The sequence below is a fragment of the Sorex fumeus genome, unplaced genomic scaffold (assembly GCF_029834395.1).
Source record: "Sorex fumeus unplaced genomic scaffold, SorFum_2.1 ptg000047l, whole genome shotgun sequence".
Classification (NCBI taxonomy): domain Eukaryota; kingdom Metazoa; phylum Chordata; class Mammalia; order Eulipotyphla; family Soricidae; genus Sorex; species Sorex fumeus.
Genome location: NW_026606104.1, coordinates 28,011,208 through 28,025,821, shown reverse-complemented (window position 1 = coordinate 28,025,821; position 14,614 = coordinate 28,011,208). Strand labels below are relative to the sequence as shown.

At 39.6% G+C, this 14,614-nt stretch overlaps 1 protein-coding gene across 3 annotated transcripts in view; it reads left to right on the top strand.

Moving 5' to 3' along the window:
• TNNI3K (TNNI3 interacting kinase) overlaps positions 1–14,614 on the top strand; it is a 345,420-nt gene that overhangs the window by 16,635 nt on the left and 314,171 nt on the right. For all 3 annotated transcript variants that reach the window (XM_056123421.1, XM_056123420.1, XM_056123422.1), the window contains exons 3-4: positions 8,658–8,743; positions 10,094–10,191. In XM_056123421.1, the coding sequence (XP_055979396.1) occupies positions 8,658–8,743; positions 10,094–10,191 (184 nt within the window). The remainder of the gene's footprint in view (positions 1–8,657; positions 8,744–10,093; positions 10,192–14,614) is intronic.

Genomic DNA, 14,614 nt, shown 5'->3' with positions numbered 1-14,614 from the left:
AAAAGTATTTTGGGGGAGGCATTTATTTCATTGAGTTTTTTTACTATGTCCCACCACTGTTTTCGGGCCATGAGGGTTTCATCAGAAAAATCAGCTGTGAATTTTAAGGATGCTCCTTTGTAAGAGATTTCTTTCTTCGATCTTGCTGCTTTCAGAATTTTGTCTCTGTCTAAGGTTTTGGTCATTTTGATCAGAATGTGTCTTGGGGTATTTTTATTCGGATTTCTTCTAGCTGGTACCCGTCGGGCCTCCTGAATGTGGTCACAAGTTTTCTTCAGCTCTGGAGATGTTGTAGCAATGATTTCTTTGACAGTTTCTTCTTCATCGAGGTTTTCTTCCTGTACCTCTGGGACTCCAATAATTCTTATGTTACCCCTCTTGGCTTCATCACGATCTTCTCTTGCCATCTGTTCCCGAATTGTGAGTCTCTTTTCCATTTTCTGCTCTTTTCTGGAGAGTCTCTGAAGTTCATCTTCGAGCTCACTGATTCTGTTCTCAGCCGCTGTTACTCTGCTGCTGAGGCCTTCCACTGAGCTTTTCAATTCGCCTACGAGATTTTTCAGGTCTGACATTTCTGATTGCATTTTCCTCATTTCTGCCTTCAGATCCTCTTGTCTTCTATTGGCATTGGTTTCCATTGTTTCTTTTAATTCCCTAAGCATCCTAAGTAGCTCCCTTCTGAATTCCTTGTCAGAGAGGTTGTCTAACACTACAGTACTGTTGGTGTCATCTGGGCTAGACTCTTCAATATGAAAGTTTGGTGGGCTTTTGCGTTGCTTTACCATTGTGAGAGGTGTGGTATAGTCCTTCACGTTCAGTTACTATTCTGCTTGATATGCAGTGTGAGTTAAGATAGGCTTATGAGTTATTGGCTACTGTGTTTCTAGTGGCTGAGCTAAAATAGAGAAGTTTCCATCTAAGAAGGTAGCTTATGGTTCCTATGGCATACGTGGTGGAAAATATTTCGCGGCCGTGTTAGTGGCCGCAGCTCCGGAAAGAGTCCCTGGCACTGGGCGAGGAGTTGGGAATGTCTCCTGTTTGGAATTGGAGCCGTTCAGCTTTGTTGCCCAGAGCTGGGCCTCTGTGCCCGTCCCACACAGATCAGGGGTTGAAAACCGGATTTCTAGGGGCTGGTTCTAGCTGCACATGCCCAGAGAGGGACCCATGCCCTTGGGGGCGGGCTGTACCTGTTGGAATTGGAGCCGTTCAGCTTTGTTGCCCAGAGCTGGGCCTCTGTGCCCGTCCCACACAGATCAGGGGTTGAAAACCGGCTTTCTAGGGGCTGTTTCTAGCTGCGCATGCCCAGAGAGGGACCCAGGCCCTTGGGGGCGGGCTGTACCTGTTGGAATTGGAGCCGTTCAGCTTTGTTGCCCAGAGCTGGGCCTCTGTGCCCGTCCCACGCAGATCAGGGGTTGAAAACCGGCTTTCTAGGGGCTGGTTCTAGCTGCGCGTGCCCAGAGAGGGACCCAGGCCCTTGGGGGTGGGCTGTACCTGTTGGAATTGGAGCTGTTCAGCTTTGTTGCCCAGAGCTGGGCCTCTGAACCATGCGATCTTTTGATGTCCCATGGAATCCAGTCAGTAAGGGCTCTAGTCCAGAGGTCATTTCCAAATCTCATTACTTTTCCAGCCCATCTGATTTTCGATGCCTTAGCAAACGAGACAGCGTCTCTGATTTTTGAGCATTGACGGAGGTTGGAACTCCGGATTCTTTCTCTCATTTGAGCGAAGCATGATAATCCAAGCTTAGCTCTTTCGATTCCTCTTTGAGAGACCTGAATAGCGTTCTCATCCTGTTTGCGTAGGGCCCAGGTCTCTGAGGCGTATGTTAATGCAGGAAGAACAGTGGAATCAAAGAGATGTGCTTGGAGCTGCAGGTTCTTCGTCCTCTTAGCAATTTCTTCGACACTCTTGAAGGCGTTCCGAGCTGCTCTCTTCCTCCTACACAACTCAGATGCCAGGTCATTCATCATGTTGACTTCTCGACCTACGTACACATACTGTTGCATTCGAAGATGGTTGTTCTGCTGAGAGTGAATGGAATGTCAGGAACAAGACCGTTTCTCATGAACATTGTCTTTATGAGATTCAGCTGTAATCCAACCTATCTACACTCATGGTCGAAGTCGGTCAGCATTTGTGTCACTTGGTGATGTTTGGTGTTATTAGAACAATGTCATTAGCAAAGTGGAGGTGGTGTGGTTGCTGACCATCTATCTTCACTCCCATTCCTTTCCATTCCAGTCATCGCATGACGTTCTCAAGGGTGGCACTGAAGAGTTTCGGCGAAATAGTATCATACTGCTGAACCCCTCTTTGACATGGATGATCACTTCTTTGTAGAATGGTGAGATCCTGGTAGTGAATCTGTAATACAGCTCACGGAGGATCCTGATGTATTGAGTATGAATGCCCTGATTGGCTAGGGCTTCGATGACTGCTTCTTTCTCAACCGAATCAAAGGCCTTCTTTAAATCAATGAACATTAGACAAAGCTGCATCTTGATCTCCCGAGAAACCTCAATGAGCTTGTTTATAGTGTGAACATGGTCAATGGTGCTAAATCCTTTTCAGAACCCAGCTTGCTAGCATGGTTATCTTCATCTAGTGTTCTGCCAATCCTATGCAGGATGACTCGAGTGAACAGCTTGTAGATGACAGACAATAGGGAGATTGGGTGATAGTTGCCAATGTCATGGATGTCTCCCTTCTTGAACAGTAGTACAGTCCTGCTGGTTTTCCACTGGGACAGAACCTTGCATTCAGACAGGTAGCGTGTGAAGAGCTCAGCCAGTTTATTTATAAGTACCGACAGTAGGTTCTTCAGGTGTTCAGGTGTGACCTTGTCTGTGCCAGGTGCTCTTTTTTTGTCTACCGACGAGATGGCTTGTTGGATTTCGGAAGGGAGAACGTTGGGAACGACATATCCATCCTGCGGAATTTGGTATGTGAGCAAGTGGACATGGCTATTAAAGAGATCTGAGTAGAAGTCATGAATAATCTCCATTGCCCTTCTGGAAGATGCATTAGATCCATCAGGACATCCGAGGTAGTCATCTCGGTCTTTTAGTTGGTGAAGGACAGGCGTGCATTTCGAATGCTTTTCCTGGCTTCTGCCGCATCTACCAGCACTGCTGCTCTCTCTCTTTGAGGTCTTCCTTGATCGCTCCTCTGCACTGCTTTGCGAGCTTGGATGTTCGCTTGCGGTTGCCTGAGGCATTTGCCAAACCATGTTGGCGAATAAGGTCAAGACTTTTCAAAGACAGGCGTTTTTTTGTGGTTATCTCTCTCTTGGTGTTCCTCGCACAATCATGGAGGTGCTGAACTAGTCAATAGTATTCCTCATCAATGTTGTCAATTACAGCATCTCTCCATATTACCGCAACAGAGCCAAAGAGCTTCCAATTGGTGGTCGTTCTGGGAGTTCTCTTCTTAAACTTTGCATTCCTTTCTCCCACTTTGTGAAGTAGAATTTTGCATGAAGGAGACGGTGGTCCAATCCCATTTGGAATTTTAGGATAACAGCAACATCAGTCAGGCAAAACCGTTGATCGAATATAATGTGGTCAATTTCGTTGTGGAACCGTACACTGATTATGAGCCATAATTATCATATACATAATTATCATATGCATAACCGTACACTGATCTTATGAGCACAGTAAGAGATATAAACTTAAGGTTTGGTTCTTCCTGAGGACATCTCACTATATATTTCGCAGTCCTCAGGCCAGGTTATTCTTCTAGCCCCAGCAGGGTCCTAGGCTTGTTGTTACTTACTTTTGGATCATGACAACATTTGTCCATGATCATAATAATATTGGGCTGGAGTGATAGCACAGCAGTAGGGCGTTTGCCTTGCACGCAGCCAGCCCGGCTGAGCCAGGTTCGATTCCTCTGCCCCTCTCGGAGAGCCTGGCAAGCTACCGAGAGTATTCAATATGCCAAACACAGTAACAAGAAGTCTCACAATGGCAACGTTACTGGGCCCACTTGAGCAAATCGATGAACAATGGGAAGACAGTGACAGTGACAGTTGATTGACTCTGAATAATATTTACTCCTGGGCATCTGCTTTCTTGCCTCAGTTGCTCCTAGTTCCTAGCACCCCCAAAGCAGGGTCCCAACGAGGGACTGAATGTATCCAGGGCAAACTGTGAGCTACCCTGGCATCTAAATGGGCCAGGTCAAAGTGCCACGATACTCAACTATAAGTGTGTCCATACAAAAAGGACATTGCTTTAAGGTAAACTATGCAAAAGACATAACTTATAAAACAAGTTCAATACAATACAATACAAGTCCGTAGAAAGATCTAATCTTACAAGCTAACAGAATCTCATTAGGGAGAAAAGGTGATTAACTGGCTGGGAAGGAGAGCACAGAGAAGAGTTTCCAGATAAACAGAGGAATAGGAGTGGCTAGGGAGCACTGTGATGGGTGTAACCAGATAAACCTAAACTCCCTGTGGCAATATTATCCTACAGCCTGGTGACAGTAACCCCCTGCAGGGTCAGGATGTATTTCTGCCAAAAGCCACTGGGTTTTGAGATTTGTTTCTGAGTCCCTGAGATCATGGCCATTAAGCAGCTTGATCAGTAGCCAGAGAGATTGTTTGTAGGTGGTGACTCGGGGTCTCTTTGGGACAGGGAGGAAAGGGCCGGTTCTACCTCCATCTCATGAGGCCCCACGTGTCTTGTCACTGCAGGCCAGAACCTGACTGTCCAGTAGCCTCTGGAGGACGGCGGCCACCGGGCAGCCAGGGGGAACAGGCCAAGGCACGAAACCTATTCCCACCTGGAGTGGCCCAGCTCTGGTAACCTACTGCAGGGACTGGATGCATTTTGGGTTCCGAGATTTGTTTCTGAGTCTCTGGCCTCATGGCCGTTAAGCAATTCGATCAGGAACCAGAGAAGCCATGCCTCCAATTATATAGCTGAGCCGGATGTGGTTTGTGGGTGTGTCTCCCACATACCTAACTTTTGACTGTTTACTTTCTTGGTAAACTTTGCCCCAAGTTTTTGGGGTCTGGCTAAAGGCATAGCATCAACTTTGGGGTATCTGGAAGTCTGAAGGTGTTATTAGGCACTTACCTCACAGGTACAGATTGATCTGCTGGCAGAACCATACCCCCACTACCAAGCTCTTAAAGGATTACTTACAATACTAAAATGACTTTTAATTTATTAATGGCTTGTTATAAGAGATCTCTCACTTTTTTTCTTCTTTTATTTTTTCCCATTAAGTTCATTATAGTATTCTAAAGAAATACTAAGTTCTCAGTTTTTCTCATAGGGTGAAGGTTTTATAGTTTTTTACATTTTAAAAAGTGCTTCACTTGGGCTGAAGTGATAGCACAGCAGGTAGGGTGTTTGCCTTGCATGCAGCCGACCCAGGTTCGATTTCCAGCATCCCAGATGGTCCCCGAGCACCTCCATGACTAATTCCTGAGCACATGAGCCAGGAGTAACCCCTGTGCATTGCCGAATGTGACCCAAAAAGCAAAATAAAATAAAATAAAAAATAAAAAGTGCTTCCCTTTCCTTCCAAACCCCAATATCTCGGGGATGTTTTTGTTTCATGATCTCGTGTTTCTTTTGTTAAATGGAATGACAAAGAACAAAAGTCAAAGTGTTAGGGTCCGAGCTCAGGACAGCCTCACCTGTCAAGGAAAATTCTGAGAGACCAAGTCCATGCAAAAGCAAGAGGTTTATTCGAGCATGCTCGGGCTCACAGCATGACCGCAAACCGTCAGTGACTGAGAGCCCCGAGCCCCTTCAAAGGGGGCTTTTTGTAGGGCATCTTCCCGCGTATTTCAGAAAAGCCTACGCACAAAGCATCCAATACATTTGTACTATTACATTAAAAGCTGCACACAGGCAGCCAATCATTTTGCAACAAGCCATCAGCACCAGCCACTCTCTTCTGTACCTGTCACCAGGCCATCCCAACAGGCAGTCAATTAGGACTTTTCTGGCCTTATGGCCCTATTAGGTGAATTCCAGGGCAAGAAAATACCTCATTAGACCTTTTCCAACCTTGTGGCCTTATTAGGCGGATTCCAGGGTAAGGAGATGCCTCATTAGGCCTTCTCTGGCCTTGTGGCTTATCTGGCGAATTCCTGGGGCAAGGAGGAGATGGGGGTACTTGGTGTTGTCAGCCTGCCACAGCTGCAGGATGGGATATGGGCTGGGACTTGCTTTGCTAGGGCCCAATTGTCATGGGGCTATCTTTCAAAAGAAGTCAGAGATTTTAATTCTTTCTCAACATCTTTGCTTTCCAATCTTACTGAAGTAATTTATTTATTTATTTATTTATTTATTTTGGAGATGGTATTTGGGTAGCATCTGGTGTACTCAGAGCTTACTCTTGACTGTGTGCTCAGTAATCATTCCTGGTAGGGCCCAGGAAACCATATACGATGCCAAAGATTGAACTCTAATCCATCATGTATGTACAAGGCAAGTGCCTTACCCATTGTTCTATCTCTCTGCCCACATCCGTCCAATCAGGTTTTTTTTTTTCCCTATTTTTACTTATGGACACTAATTTTGTACTATTTGAAGAGAAAAAAAAATCATCCTACCTAACTTTGAGAGGAGTGACTCTGGGTACTATCTGCATTATTTGGAATTATAGACACAAAGACTTTTGTGAATGGGTTTATAAGTCTGACCTACTGTGTGCAGTTTGCTTAAAACTATTCATTTATCTTAATTTCCCCCCAAGATATCTATTGTGAAATTAGTTTTAAAAGTTTACAAGACTTTCTTGTCAAAGGTCACACAGTTCCAAAATACCACATTTTTGGGTAGTTACTTCACGGTCCTCTCGTTGTTCATCAATTTTGCTCGAGCGGGCCCAGTAACGTCTCCATCATGAGACTTCTTGTTACTGTGTTTGGCATAGAGTACAATATCGAGTATGTCACATACCATGAAATAGTTACACTAATAATTAGACTCATTTGAAATACAGTTAAAACAGTTGAGCATTTTCATAAAACAATGACTTTTTATAGCATTCATTGAAATGAAGAAAATTTCAAATACAAAATTTGAAATTAAAAATTAAAACTTTTTTTAAATTGTAGGCACCATGACTTACAATGCTGTTTGTGAACACCTTCCAGTACCATATTCTCTGTCACCAGAGTGTCTGTTTTCCTCCACAATTGTCTCATTTTCATGAAACCCTGTGCTCCTTACTTTCTTACACAACATTTTGAGAATGTTGTGTAAGAAAATGTGAAAACTTCCAGAGAAGTTATTGTACCTCTACACATAGCATTCCAAAGTAAGATATTTTACACAACATGAGAAAACATGTCTATGGAATTTGCTGCCGAGAAGTTGATCTTGGGGAAGACAAAGATGAGAAGAGTTAGGAAAGTTCTGGTAAGTTCTGTGTCTATGAAAAACAAAAGAGCACACACACATATATACAGCCACTGAACTTGCCATTGTTAATTAAAGCATTTCATCAAGGTCCCTAGATTTAGAAGCTTTCTCTTTCTAGCAGTACTCTGGAGATTACCACCTTTCTTTTCTTATTTTTAAATTCCAATAGCTTTTGAAGTTCTTAACTGAGGCCTTGATGATAATGTTCTGAATTTATAGTCCTTTTCAAATGTAAGTACCGTACAAATGATTTGGAAGGCCCTCTCACCAAAGACTATGCTATCTCACTAAAGCTGCTGGAGATTTAAATAGGCAGGTGGTAGCTTGAAATTGACCTGGGAGGCCAAGTATATGATCTCACTTCTGAAAAAAAAGTGTCTTGGGAGTATCAAGGACCTCAAGAGGTCAAGAATGTTAGCTTTACTTCCTTTTTCAAAGGTTACCTATGGCTCTCTAAGGCCCCCCTAGAGCAGTGGTCTTTGTTCAGACAAATGCAAGGATTTTATTAATTGAATCACTAACACTACCTCTCTTTTCACCTGGGATTATATCCTTGTACCTTATCAGATTTCAAATCTTCTTTATCTGTGAAATCTGGCCTAGTCAAACTACAAGGAAACTTTGCTTCAGGCAGAGTTTGTAGTACTTTGAGATAGTATTTCTTCTACAATCTTTTATGAACCATTCTCCTCCCCACACTTCCTGCAATCCCTTTTTTGGAGAGAATTCCTTCAGTTCCTCCATTTATAAGATGTAAATGTTTTCTAGAAAGAAATTAATTTATGTCAAATAGTTATGGATTTTATTTAGACATAAATTTTAATTCACCAGGAAGCCCCCAAAAGTTCAAAATCTTTTTGAACACAGAATTGTATGATATAACTACTAAATTTTGTCTTTCAATATTAACATTTCTTAATTTAAATAATTTTTCATATAAAAATATATTTAAAATTCTTTTTTAAGATAAGAAATCTAGAAAAAGTACATTACTGAATTTATATTAGATTCTGTTCTTTTTTTTTTGAATGTAGAAAAATAACAGAAAAGTTAAAATTTTGTTGTATTGTTAGACCACACCCATCTGTATTCTGGCTCTGCATTCAGATATTACTCGTGGTGGGGCTCAGAGAACCATATAGGGTCCTGGGAATTTAACTAAGGTCTGCTACATCCGACACAGGTACCTTACCCACAGTAGTATCTCTGCAGCCTCTAAAAGGTAAAATTTTGACCATTTTATTTTATTTTTTTTTTTAGTTCTGATGATGCTTTCAATAAAGTGAACTTAAATTATCGCACAGAAAATGGGCTGTCTCTACTTCATTTATGTTGCATTTGTGGAGGTGAGTGCTGGAAATTCAATACTTTGTAAACTAGTTATATGTATTTATGGTCAGTGATTTGAGCTGCTTAATAGTCTAGAAGAGAATTCTATTTGTGCTCAATTTTCTTTTGTGCTTTAACCCTATAACCTTGATAACCTTTGGTAGAAGCAGTAACTACCAGGCAGATATTTCAATTGATTGAGCACTGAATTTAACTTTTATTGTGTTTCTATCAGAACGAAGTCACTTGCTGTTCTTGGAAATCAAAAGAATAGTTTTCAGTATTGGACATGCCAGTCAGGGATTAGATTAAATTCAGAAACACTTAAAGCTTTACCCATATATTATCCGGCAATTGTTGCACAATATGTGGAAGGAAAATATACAAAAGATAAAACTTAAGTTTAATTCGCCTCATTTGTTTTGTTTTGTTTATTAATATATCACAGAACTTCAGATGCGTTCTGGCATGTAGTAGATACATAAAAATTTGTTGAATTAGTGAATGTTCAATTTTTATTTTGTAAATCCAAACTAGTACTACTTGAGATTATTTTTTAAAATAGAACTCTTAAAATCTAGGTATCAACTCTAAGCATATCCCTTACCCATTGCTCCCAAAAGAACTAGATAATTTACTTGACAAATCTTCCTGCCAAATTGAAACACACCTTCTTAACCTTAGTTATATCCTCCAGGTTTTTCTGGTTCAAATATGCTACTCTACTAAAGATGTTCTAAGAAATCCTATACAACTAGAATTTTTTTCTATGCTTTTTTAGCAGTGGATCTTTAATAAGATGGATCTTTAATATTTTTATGTGATAAAAACATGATGCTAACACTAAATTTAAAACATAAGATTGCATTAAAATATAAAACATCTACACAAGTTTATTTGTAGTAGAAATGCTCACTATTGAGGATGCAAATTAATTCGTAAACTTGGGCTGGAGCAATAGCACAGTGGTAGGGCGTTTGCCTTGCACACAGCTGACCCAACTGACCCAGGTTTGATTCCTCCACACCTCTTGGAGAGCACATCAAAGCCTGGCAAGCTCCCCATGATGTATTCATATGCCAAACACAGTAAGTCTCACAATGGAGATGTTACTGGGCCCACTTGAGCAAATCAATGAACAACAAAAGGACAGTGCTACAGTGCTACAAAGATATATCTAGGGGCGGAGGAATCGAACTCAGGTTGGCCATATTGGCTGCGTGCAAGGCAAACGCCCTACCGCTGTGCTATCGCTCCAGCCCTTCTACTAAATAAATATCTGAAATTTTCATATATCAGTCTGACATTTGGTTCAAAGAGATAATTTACCCTGCAACAGTTAAACATTGTTTTTCATTTTTATTTAGGCAACAAGTCACATATCCGAACCCTTATGTTAAAAGGGCTCCGTCCATCTCGACTAACAAGAAATGGATTTACAGCTTTGCACTTAGCAGTATACAAGGTGAAGCATTTTTTATCCCATAAAGTCTTTTTTGTTTGTTTTATTTTGTTTCGTTTTGTTTTGGGTCCTCTGTGGACGGTGCTCAGGGCTTACTTCTGGCCCTATCATCTGGGATTATTCCTGGCAGTGTTCAGAGGATCATATTGGGTGCTGAGGACCAAACCAAGGTTTGCTGTCTGCAAGGCAAGCGTCCTGCTTGATTTACTATTTCTCTGCCCTCAATTCCATAAACTCTATATAGAATCAAAGATCATGCTTAATTTTTGACTACTGTTTATTTTTTTTTATTTAGTAATCGTGGGAAACATTTACAGTGACCAGAATATTCAGAGTGAACTTCTTTCTCTGTGTTTAGCAGACATTATCTACATATATGACACATGCTCTTTTTAATGAACTATTATTTAATTTTCATTAAAAATCTGTGAGTGAATATGAGTGAGTGAAGGTTACATGTTCATTCAGTGGTTAAACTAGGACTTAAGACTTGAGTCTAGTTTCTTTTCTGCCTAGTATACTAGGCTATCCCTGAGTAAAAGATGAAGTAGCCTTGGAGAATTAAAGAATATTGAAGTTGCATTCTGCATCTTATTCTTAATAATACCATTTCCCCCCTCAATTTATCATTAGTTACGTTCTTTTAATATTTTTTCTCCAGTTGTTTATTTTATCACTTAATTCCTAGTTCCAACCTAATCTTAATACCTGTTCAGAAAGTAGAAAGGTAAATTAGAAAAGGGACTAAAATAGTCATAAATCCAAAATTTACAAACAAAGCTTAAATATAAATTATCTTATACTCCCATTTCATTTCCCTTTTACCCATTTTTAAGAGTTAAATATCATATTGGTTTTTATATACATTGTTTCTAAAGTCAATAAAATATAGCAAAATGTAGGTGTAGGTTTATTTCATAAAAATGATGGTCTCTAGGAAATTTTAAACTGATGACTAAAAATGAAGTATAACTGTCACAAAATATCAAACTTGCATTGTTGTAGTGTTTATTTTGCCCTTGATTTTATGTGAATTTTTGAGAGCATTTGTTTTGTAAATATGTGTGTGTGTGTGTGTGTGTGTGTGTGTGTGTGTGTGTAGTGGGGGGTTGTTTCTGCTTATATCAGAATTACCTTATTACTTAATTCCAACAATCTTTAGATCTGTAGAGAGGGAAAAGAGCCTATATTTCATGATTCAGATTCACATACTCTGTGATTCATACTGCAGATTCTCCAAGGCTCATCCCTTTTATTTCCCAGTCAATATCTACTCAATTCTTGCAATTCCTTCTGCAAAGATGCAGCAGTCAAGTGCTAAATTGTCATTAACATCTATTAGTCATCCTATGAGTCTTGCATGGAGGTTGAGTTTGGTGTATAGGAAACGTACCTGAAACTGAATTTTCTGTTGAATCAAGGAACAGGAATTTGGTGATGAATAATTAAGGCAGTGTGGAAAACTGAATTCTGTTTATTTTGGGCAACAAAGGAGAACAATATTGGACTGGAGAGAGAGCTCAATGGGCTTAAGTGAATGCTTTACCTGTGGGAGACCTAGGTTCAATTCCACATACCACATGGTCTCCTGAGTACCGTTAAAGATTGTTTCTGAGCACAAAGCCAGCAATTGTCTCTGATATTGCAGGGTACACTCCTCATTTATCTCCAATATATTAGAAAATGAGAAGCTGAGAAGCTGTAGATTTTGTAGAATTTCTAATACCAGTCTGGGGGCTCGTTAAAGGATTGGCTTTTGTTCTTTTAAAATGAGATTCAATTGATATATCAGACTGTATAAGTTTTAAAGGTATATTTTTACCTCTTCAAAATGTATATTAACTCACCACATCCACCATTCAAGTGCCAATATCCCTTCACTGTTGTCCATTAAACCTCCCAACCATTTTACTGTTTTCATTCCCTCTTTACTTTTTCATTACCTTAGTTGTGGGTCAGAGTTCAGGGGTTTGTTTTCATTTCACTTTCTTCTTTTCACTCTTCTACTTGTGAGTGATAGCATCCACTATTTCTCTTTTTCTTTTACTTTTTCTTTTTTTCTTTGCATTTTGGGTCACACCCAGAAATGCTCAGGGGTTACTCCTGGCTTTGCACTCAGGAATCAATTCTGGCAGTGCTCAGGGGACCATATGGGATGCTGGGAATCCAACCCGGGTCAGCCTCATGCAAGGCAAAGGCCCTACCCGCTGTGCTATTGCTCCAGTCCCTTCTCTTTTTCTTTATGACTTATTTTCCATAGAATGATTGTCTCCAGCTCTATTATGATGTAGCAAAAAGCAAGATTTCAACTCTCTTAAACTTACATTGTGTGTGTGTGTGTGTGTGTGTGTGTGTGTGTGTGTGTGTGTGTGTATCACCTCTTCTTTATCTAGGCAGGTACTATTGAGTATATAGTTTGTTTCCTTATCTTAGTTACTGTAAATTATGCTTTAATAAACACAATGTACTTGTGTGTTTTTGATTCACTGATACCTTGAATTCTGAGTCTGAGCAGAAGACTGTATTTGTTGATTTTTTGTAATATTTAGCAGAGTACAGCCACATAAATGGATTCTGGATCATTTAGTGCTACCATCTTTAGAATACTCTAACTCTTACACTCCTGCTTATCAAAACTGGCTTTTCCATTTTTTGTTTATTTACTTGGCCTCAAGGGTATATATTTAATAGACAGTTTAGGAGCCAATGTAGAATCATGCACTTTTAGAATTGTCTTATTCTTTTCTCTTATTCTTTTCTTTAATCCAAACAAGTTATCTGTTTTTTCTCAACTCTATGAAATGCTTGGATTTTTTGATCCAGATGAAGCACTTATATACATATATTTATTTGAGATTTTAGAATGTTTAAATTCAGTATAAGAGTTAAGTCAACTGCTTTGCATTCAGTGAACCCCAGTTCACTGCCATCACATATGGTAGGACCCTTTAGAACTACCAGGGATCAATCCTGAACATTGTCAAGAATAGTTCCCAATCACTCCATGGTGTAACTCATGACTAACAAAATAATAGACTTGTAAGAGCTAGACTTCATGCCTAAAACATATATGTCATGTAACTCATATTCCCTCATTTAAAAAAAATCATGTAACTTTTATTTATTTATTTATTTATTTATTTATTTATTTATTTGAGCCACACTTGGTGGTGATCAGGGCTTACTCCTAGCTCTGTGTCCAGGGATCACTCATAGTGGTACTCATGAGAGCACATGGGGTACTGGGGATCAAACCCAGGTCAGCATGTGCAAGACAAGTATAATAGATTAAACTAAGACTGCCTTTCTATCTTCTGTTCTATGTTAAAAATATATCTTAAGAAGAAATCTAGGGCAGTCATGATTGATTATGAGGATTCACTTTGTAATTTTTCTTTCTTCTAAAGTTCACAGGTTTTTGCTATTTTGTGTGTGTTTTAGAGCCCGATAATACATGTACCATATATTTTGTCCATTTGATATATTTTATTTATCAGTAGGAAAGGTCAATACAAGTGTCATGTCTGTCATCACATTTTATAGTGCAAACAACATGATCGATTTAGGACATAATTCTGTATTGTCAATATTTTGTTAAAAAGTTCTATTGTCGGGGCTGGAGAGATAGCACAGCGGGTAGGGTGTTTACCTTGCACGCGGCCAACCCGGGTTCGATTCCCAGCATCCCATATGGTCCCCTGAGCAGCGCCAGAAGTAACTCCTGAGTGCAGAGCCAGGAGTAACCCCTGTGCATCGTCAGGTGTGACCCAAAAAGCATAAATAAATAAATAAATAAATAGTGACTCATCATTAAAAAAAAAAAGTTCTATTGTCATCTGTTACTTATATACTGCAACTCTCTCTTCTAAATAATAAATTCAGGAACCTTTATCTCGCAGTTTTGTTTTAATAGATTTTCAGACTCTTTTCCTATTTTCTCTGACTTCAAAAATAATGGTTTTGTTTTTCTTTTTTTCTTTTGTGGTGCTAGGGCCTCACTTATGTGAGTCCTATGCTCTACCAATGAACCACACTTCCAACCCAGTGATTTTAAACTTTAACATGCAAGAGAATCACATGGTAACTATTAGATAAAAGTAAATAGTTCCTTCTCTATTTTTCCTTAATATAATTTGGTACCAAGAAGTTAAGCTAGTATCTAAATTTTAAACTAAGAGGTTAAGGTTGTAAGCAGTCGAAGTTTAAAAGTTGAAGATGACTGTTGAGTTTTGCAACTAAATTTGTGGCAAGACAATCAGCAGAAACCACCACAAAGTTTTATAAATGAAGAACTTCATTCTATACCCCAGTTATATCATCTAGAATGTCAGGAGCTCAACTACTAGTGCTCATAGCTCAGTTATTTTTTAATTAATTTTTTTTAAATCGAGACATCATGATTTAAAAAGGTAATCATAGTTGAGTT